Below are 8,015 nucleotides of genomic sequence, written 5' to 3' on the forward strand. Positions count from 1 at the left end.
CAACAACTTTAACAAGGATAACAAAATAACAAAGTTTGAACTTTACGGAAACAAGAAACGCACAACTTTCAGACGTGCCACAACGACGTCGACGATGGCCTCCATCTACGGCCGCTTTTGCCAGTCCAGCTGGCTACGGGCGAGAGGAGCGCCTCGAATGCGTCGCCGATGCGTCACGGGGGCCACACGTAGGCAGCCGACCACTCACGCACACGCTGCTCTGCAGACAATTTGGAAATAGTTTCAACATCGTATACCAACTTAATGGTGTCCCTGTCCTTAATGTCAGTTATTGAGCTGAGAGAAACATATTCCTCTACAAAACCAGCCTTCGTGTACTGCAAAGTAAAGTCAACACTAAGCTCAAATGTCTCTCTCACAACTGACTCGAGTTCCCCCACAGTACCAGGGATTCCACGCGGCAAGATCAGCTTGCGAATGTCATAGTCCTGAAGAATGACCCGAAGTTTGGCCTCATCAGACATTGTAGAAATCTGTAAGACAAATCACATGTAGGTTGCACAGTAGATCCAGTAACTTCCCTTCTACATCCAATATTAGAGAAGAATATTAACACTGGGATGTAAACATTTGGCTTTTTTAAATCACCTTTGCAACATTGACCATCATGCAGAAGTGATCAGGATTGTTGATGTTCCCAAACATTTCTATTCCACTATGGGAACATTTGACTGAAGGGTTTCAAAGACATCTTGGGCTTGTATAAAAGCAAGAAACCAATATTGTAGCTTTAACATTATCACCATTAACATAATCTCTTATTGTGTTTTATTTACTCTTGAGTCGAGCGGCTTCTTGCTAGACGGGTGCACACCACCCCGACGCGCAATAATCTTCAACTGCAGCCCAAATGGCGAACCTCAAACCTCACGCAAATGAACGCTAATGCTTAAACATAAAAAAAAAACTGTACAAAGATACAAGTTACCGCTCAAATAATGAAAGAAAGCGGCCATGCGGGTCAAACTAGCTAAAGGTCTGCCAACTTCTCGGTCACCAGATTAGCTCAGGGCAAGATACAATTACGTTTTAATATATATATAAACGAACTCTTGCCCTGTGTGCTAAATCAAAGTAAAATATTAACTTGCCAATAACTTCTTTCAGGTGAACTCTCTCCTTTTTCTTTCTCCTCTCTCTGCGCTTGTGTGTATCGTCGTGAAGGGGGCGTGTTCGCTCAAAACTCAAACTCTTCTTCGTGGGGTTTATCGGTGGCTGGCCAGTGGCCACCTGTACGAAGGGCATTATCGCCCCCTCCTGGACCGGCTATTATTCGAATAGAATGATTATATGATTGGTTATGTCTTAACAATGTATATACGACATAGAATAATTAGTTTATTGAGTAGATATCTATTTAACAGTGCGACTGTAAAAGACGGATAAACTAGCTCCTGTTTCCAGCCGGAAGGAAAGGTCAGTGGACCGGAAGCTCTGTGCATGTCCGTCGAGTTAGCAAACAACGTTAGCCGGCTATGTTCCCAATTCACTGTCTGTCACTAAATGAGCTTTAACGCAAAAACATAATGTTTATAACCGCTTTAAATAGTCATTTAGCGCGAGTCTATCTGTGTTTAATGCCGCAAACCTGCCCTTGCGAATGAAAACGGAGTCATTCGTTATCTTTGTTAGCCATGGATTTCCTTCCTGTACTTGACCCTCTAAATAAACCCAAAGAAGGAATTTGGTAAGTAAATTCATATCGATTGTATGCACTTGTGATGTAAGGACTTTTTATTTTTTTTGTATCTTGCTTTGTGTTGTTTGTCAATAGGTATTCATTGATACCCAGGGGAAGTGCTCCGGACGTCAGCGTGGGTCACACCTGCACCTTCATCCCATCTGAGGATGAAGGAAAGGGAAGAATCCTCATTGTTGGCGGAGCTAACCCAAGTGGAAGTTTCTCACATTCACATGCCATAGATTTAGGTAAAAAAAATGATCACAAAGAATCCAGGCAAATGAATAAATGTGTTTTAAGCCACCGTTACCCTTGTTCCATGTATATCTTCTCCTCGTCCTCCTGATTCCGCCAGATAACCATGAATGGGATGTCCCAGAGTGGCAGGGTTTGGACTCGCGCTACGAGCACTGCAGCTTTGTGCCAGAGAGCTGCTCCCAGAGCCTGTGGGTGTTCGGAGGAGCGCAGCAGAGTGGCAATCGCAACTGTATCCAGAAATTACAGCTAAAGGGTGAATTCCAGTTTGTAATCTTTCATTCAAATGAATTTCTTAGCACTGATATAACAGGCCGCCCTCCGCCCCCTTCATTTGTGACCCATGTCATTTCTGTTCCCATCTTGCACGTGCGTACCCAGATAGCGACTCTCATTGGAAGAGAGTAACGGTGAACGGCAAACCACCCAGTCCCAGGACGTACCACACCAGCTCGGCCTGCGTCGGAGACAGCCTGTTCGTCTTTTCTGGCGGGGAGGAAGGGGCCGCACCAGTCTCAGACCCCAAACTTCATGTCTTTGACGCAGGTTTGTTTTGCATTAACCAGCTGCTAATGGAACATACAGAACTTTACACTGGAGTTACCGGTAAATTCATTGACACACTTTCCTACACTTGCCCCTCTAAACATCCTTGATCTGCTGGTGTTCCCAGGATCTTCCACCTGGCGCCAACCAGAGACGCAGGGCAGACAGCCTTCAGCGAGGCACGGACACACCATCACAGCTGTGGGTTCAAAGATCTATATTCACGGAGGCATGGCCGGGGACAAATTCCTCAAAGACATGCACTCTCTCGACACAAGTAAGCCCGAACGCACCGATGTCACAGTCCCGATGGAAGTGAACTTTGATTTGGAGCAAGCAAATCAACGTGTCTTTTAAAGCCATCGTGACTTGGGAGAAGGTGCAGCCCAAAGGCGACGCCCCCCCGGGAGTAGCAGCCCACGCGGCCGTGGTGCTGGGAAAGAACATTTACGTTTTTGGTGGGATGACTGCAGATGGTGCCAGCAACTCCATGTACAAATTCAACACCGGTAACACAACCCTAAATACTCGTACGCTTCAGTGTCATTAGAATGCATTTTTATTTGAACTTGCGTAACAATTATACCTCCCGTTTGCAGATAAACACAGATGGGTCGTCATGAAGTTTGAAGGGAACGTGCCGCCCAATCGCCTCGACCACGCCATGTGCGTGTTCCCGTGGAAGGTGCACGAGGAGCTAGCCTGTAGCACAGCAGCCTCTCCAACGATACATCTCGCCCTGGTGTTTGGCGGAATGGACACCCAGGGAGTCATTCATAACGACTGTATTGTGACTCTACTATGACATTTTTAATGTGTAATAAAACGTACTCGTCATTGAAGCAGTCACCAGTCTGAGGAGACTGAAATGTTCCCTATGAGTCACTGGAAAATAAAGCAATAAGGAAAAAAAAATAACATTTTGTACAAACATTTATTTCAACGTCTTTCCAGAAGTGTGATGACCAGATTCAATAAATAAATTTGAGATTAGCCTGTGATCACAAGGAGCTCTAAATCCCACAGACTAACCACTTACTGGACCCACCAACACCAGCGCCCCCCCCCCCCCCCCTCTACAGAACCCCGTCGGTACTGCATGAGAACAGCAGGAAGCCTCGCATCGAGGCTGATGAACATCTCCGCTTCGGAGCAAGGAGAACGCCCCCGCCCCCCCATACTGAAACAGTCCTTCAGTGTGGTCGCTTGTTATCGTCGACCGTTCCTCTCACTAATCGAGTCCCTTCGGTCCAATATGTACATCTAGATGCCGCTACCAGAGAGGCAAGGGGCGACGGTAACAGACGGCAGACGTTCCTACAACTCGTCCTTCTCCTCTTGCTCGCCCTCAGCGCCCTCCGGTGGGGGGCCGCCCGCGCTGCCGTACAGCTTGCTGATAATGGGTTGAACCACCTCCTCCAGCTCCTTCTTCTTGGCCTGGAAGTCTTCCAGCTCGGCCTCTTGGTGCGACTCCATCCACTCGATCTTCTCCTCGACCGCCTTGTCGATGGCTTCCTTATCCTCGTCGGACAGCTTGCCGCCCAGCTTCTCCTTGTCGCCGATCTGGTTCTTCAGGGAATAGGCGTAGCTCTCCAACTCGTTGCGGGCGTCGATGCGCTCCTTCAGCTTCTTGTCCTCGTCGGCGAACCGCTCGGCGTCGTTCACCATGCGCTCGATGTCGTCGGGAGTCAGGCGGTTCTGGTCGTTCGTGATCGTGATCTTATTCTTGTTGCCCGTGCCTTTGTCCTCGGCGGTAACACGGAGAATGCCGTTGACGTCGATCTCAAAGGTCACCTCGATCTGCGGCACGCCGCGGGGGGCAGGGGGGATGCCGGTCAGGTCGAACGTGCCCAACAGATGGTTGTCTTTCGTCAGAGGACGCTCACCTAAAAAAGGGGGGAAATCAATCAGTCGTATGCAGCAAATATTGCGTCTCCACAAAGAAAACATTATAAATATTAGAAACCCACCTTCATAGACCTTAATGGTGACAGTCGGTTGGTTATCAGAGGCTGTAGAGAAGATCTGGGATTTCTTTGTGGGCACCACGGTATTCCTGGAAATCAGTTTGGTCATGACTCCCCCGACGGTCTCGATGCCAAGGGTCAGGGGGCACACGTCCAGGAGGACCACGTCTCCTGCAGGGGAGGAATATGTTCAGCAAACACAACTAAAACCGGAAAGGCGAGCGGAACAAATTCAACGTACGAGGAAGACGACTCACCGGTGACCTCCTCTCCGGAAAGGACCCCCGCCTGCACGGCGGCTCCGAACGCCACCGCTTCATCGGGGTTGATGCCCCTCGAGGGCTCCTTGCCGTTGAAGAACTCCTTCACCAGCTGCTGGATTTTAGGGATACGCGTGGAGCCTCCGACCAGGACAATCTCGTCGATGTCCGGCTTCTTCAGGTCGGAGTCGTCGAGCACCTTCTGCACAGGCTTCATGGTGGAGCGGAAGAGGTCCTGTCAATCGGAAAAAAAAAAAAAAAAGGACCGGTGAAAAGGCGTGCGTGACAGAAGACTCATTTTGCTCGTACAGCATTCATCTCTTATGGAACCGAAACGTAAAAACCCACCATGTTGAGCTCTTCAAACTTGGCACGAGTCAGCGTCTCTGAGAAATCCTCTCCCTCGAAGAAGGACTCGATCTCAATGCGAGCCTGGTGCTGGGCGGACAGCGCCCGCTTCGCCTTCTCGACCTCACGGCGCAGTTTCTGCACGGCGCGTTTGTCCTTGCGGACGTCCTTGCCGGTCTTCTTCTTGTACAGCTTGATGAAGTGCTCCATGACGCGCTGGTCGAAGTCTTCGCCTCCCAGGTGCGTGTCGCCGTTGGTGGCCACCACCTCAAACACGCCGTTGTCGATGGTCAGGAGAGAGACGTCGAAGGTGCCGCCGCCAAGGTCGAAAACGAGAATGTTCTTCTCGCCGTCCCGCTTGTCCAGACCGTAAGCGATAGCGGCGGCAGTTCTACAGAGCAGAGTGAGGCTACATTACAGCGGGAACACAGGGAAACAGACAGAGCGGCCATCTTCATTACACTCACGGCTCGTTGATGATTCTCATAACATTCAGACCAGCAATGGTTCCCGCGTCCTTGGTGGCCTGGCGCTGGGCGTCATTGAAGTAGGCGGGGACAGTGACCACAGCGTGCGTGACCTGGGAAAAATAGATAACAAGATAAGCGCAATGGATTCACTTAGACATCGCATATTTCAGAGCAGCGTGGAATGCTCCTATTATAAAAACACAAAGCGCATTCTTTGCACCTTCTTGCCCAGATAGGCCTCCGCGGTCTCCTTCATCTTCGTCAGCACCATGGCGGAGATTTCCTCGGGAGCAAACGTCTTCTTCTGGCCACCGCCGATGTCGACCTGAATGTAAGGTTTGGTCTTCTTCTCAGTGACCTAGAGAGAACATCGTTTGGTGTTAACTGACGAGGAACGCCACGCTACACTGAAACTGTAACGAATCAGACGACGGAGACCAAAAACTTGCCGTGAAGGGCAGGTACTTTATATCCTGTTGCACAGTGCTGTCAATCCAGGTCCGCCCAATCAACCGCTTCGCATCGAAGACAGTGTTCTCCGGGTTAGAGGTCAGCTGGTTCTTTGCAGCGTCGCCAATAAGACGCTCACCCTCGCTCGTGAAGGCCACGTACGACGGGGTGATGCGGTTGCCCTGGTCATTGGCGATGATCTCCACGCGGCCATTCTTGAACACTCCAACACTACAAGAACGTATTTGTCAAGTTTCCCAAAAACACAAACATTTCTAGGCATTTCTCATAGTTTCTCTCGTTAAATCGAGCTGGAAGTCATTTGGTTTTCTTACCAGGAGTAGGTGGTGCCCAAATCGATTCCAACCACCGTCCCCACGCTCTCCTTCTTGTCGTCATCCTCGGCGAACACGGCGCTGGTCATCAGCATCGCAACCCACAACAGCTTCATCTTCGTTTGGGCTGTTTTCTAATCTACAAAGAAATCTGCAGATAAAAAATAGTTTTAGATAAATAGATAAATAGTTTTTTTGGGGTTTTTTTTTTTTTTTAAAGGGACGTGACATGGCTTCCTTTCCTGGCGTGAGCTCTCCGTACACCAAGTTCACGTCGCCACTCGTAACTAATGGTGACGCGTCATACAATTTAAAAAAATTATTGAAATTCAATAAATCGCCAGCAAATGCCAGAACCAACGACTTCAATAGATACTAGCAGGCTGGGTGGAGCGCCGCCGCTTCGGACCATTTCTTCTTTTTTTTTTTTACATCCGCCGGTGGCTAATGTTAGCTTTATGCGTTAGCATGTCGATCCAACCACGCAAGGGATCAATTACTTTACACTTCTGTGATTAACTACACACGCCAACCGAACAGACACGATGTCACTCACCTATTGCTAAACGCTAGCTTAGCAGACTAAACTGGAATGAACCGACTTTGATCACCTCCAAAAAAAAAAAAAAAAAGAAAGAAAAACAAAGATGTCGTATTCATAACATACCGACATAAACGTTTCACCATACCTGAATAGCAGACTGTCGGTGAATTAACGCTCTCCACGTTGCCTCCAGCGACACCGGGCTCTCTTTTTTTGGAACGTCTAGTTGACTTTCGGGCGTCCTCGGTATCCTTCGCTCTGTGAAATGATTGTTGAATGAATTGGGCTTGCTCAATATATAAGCTGACACTTCGTTCCCGTCGTGGAGGCACGTGATTGGTTGAGCTGCTGCTAGTTGGAACGCGCTGATTGGTTTTCCCTCACACGCTGGCTGCCGCTGATTTGCACACAATCGCATGGACTCGACGTCACGACTCTGGTCCAACCTTGCCGATGCTGATTGGCTGTCCGTCAAGAGCATTCGTCCACATCATTGGAGCAGAGACGTGCCACTCTGGAGACAGCGGAAGGGCGCATTGTCACATTTTGTACATTTTCTTTTAAAACAATGAGGACTCCTTGTGTTTTTGAATGGAATTTCGTATTTTCAACGCTGTTTCAAGGAATACGATGGTTTTAATACTGTTTGACTCAGGAGGAGTCTTTATGAAGCACAACAATGAGTCAGAAATGTCTAAATCCATTGTGGTATGCCTGTGACTAATTAAACTAAAAGTATGGAACATTGCATCAGATTAAATGGATTGTCTGTCTATTTCATCAGAATGCATTTTGTAATTGTAGTTAGACAACCGTTTGGTGAAAAGAATTCTGACAATGAGTTTGATATCAAGATTTAAGCCTACTGTTTATGCAATTACATAATGAATGTGTGTGCTTTATTACTATGTACATGGGTTCAGCAGGTGACAGCCTACAACAAGTAGTATATACAATATACTGTATATGTCAAGATTATAGAATAGAATAGAATAGAATAGCACTTTATTGTCATTACACACGGTGATGCAACAAAATTAAGCAGGCTCTGCACAGTAGAAAAAACAGTAAAGGTGCAAAGTACGCCTGTAGCTAAAGATAATATAATAGTAATATATCAGAATCAGAATTCTTTATT

General features: G+C 47.8%; 2 protein-coding genes across 2 annotated transcripts; one reads left to right on the plus strand and one right to left on the minus strand.

Moving 5' to 3' along the window:
- Window positions 1–1,482: 1,482 nt before the first annotated feature.
- rabepk (Rab9 effector protein with kelch motifs) lies at window positions 1,483–3,321 on the plus strand. The gene is made up of 7 exons (XM_068752580.1): window positions 1,483–1,708; window positions 1,796–1,950; window positions 2,058–2,213; window positions 2,339–2,503; window positions 2,631–2,780; window positions 2,863–3,012; window positions 3,103–3,321. The coding sequence occupies exons 1-7, from the start codon at window positions 1,656–1,658 to the stop codon at window positions 3,306–3,308; spliced, it is 1,035 nt and encodes a 344-aa protein (XP_068608681.1). The 5' UTR covers window positions 1,483–1,655; the 3' UTR covers window positions 3,309–3,321.
- hspa5 (heat shock protein 5) lies at window positions 3,292–7,136 on the minus strand. Its single transcript, XM_068753140.1, has 9 exons — window positions 7,023–7,136; window positions 6,334–6,484; window positions 5,998–6,229; window positions 5,769–5,906; window positions 5,546–5,658; window positions 5,079–5,469; window positions 4,728–4,965; window positions 4,474–4,641; window positions 3,292–4,389 (listed from the first exon to the last, which is right to left on the minus strand). Exons 2-9 carry the CDS (start codon window positions 6,447–6,449, stop codon window positions 3,821–3,823), a joined length of 1,965 nt encoding a protein of 654 aa, XP_068609241.1. The 5' UTR covers window positions 6,450–6,484; window positions 7,023–7,136; the 3' UTR covers window positions 3,292–3,820.
- Between the last annotated feature and the right edge of the window lie 879 nt (window positions 7,137–8,015).

This window comes from Brachionichthys hirsutus, chromosome 19 (assembly GCF_040956055.1).
Source record: "Brachionichthys hirsutus isolate HB-005 chromosome 19, CSIRO-AGI_Bhir_v1, whole genome shotgun sequence".
NCBI classification, from domain to species: domain Eukaryota; kingdom Metazoa; phylum Chordata; class Actinopteri; order Lophiiformes; family Brachionichthyidae; genus Brachionichthys; species Brachionichthys hirsutus.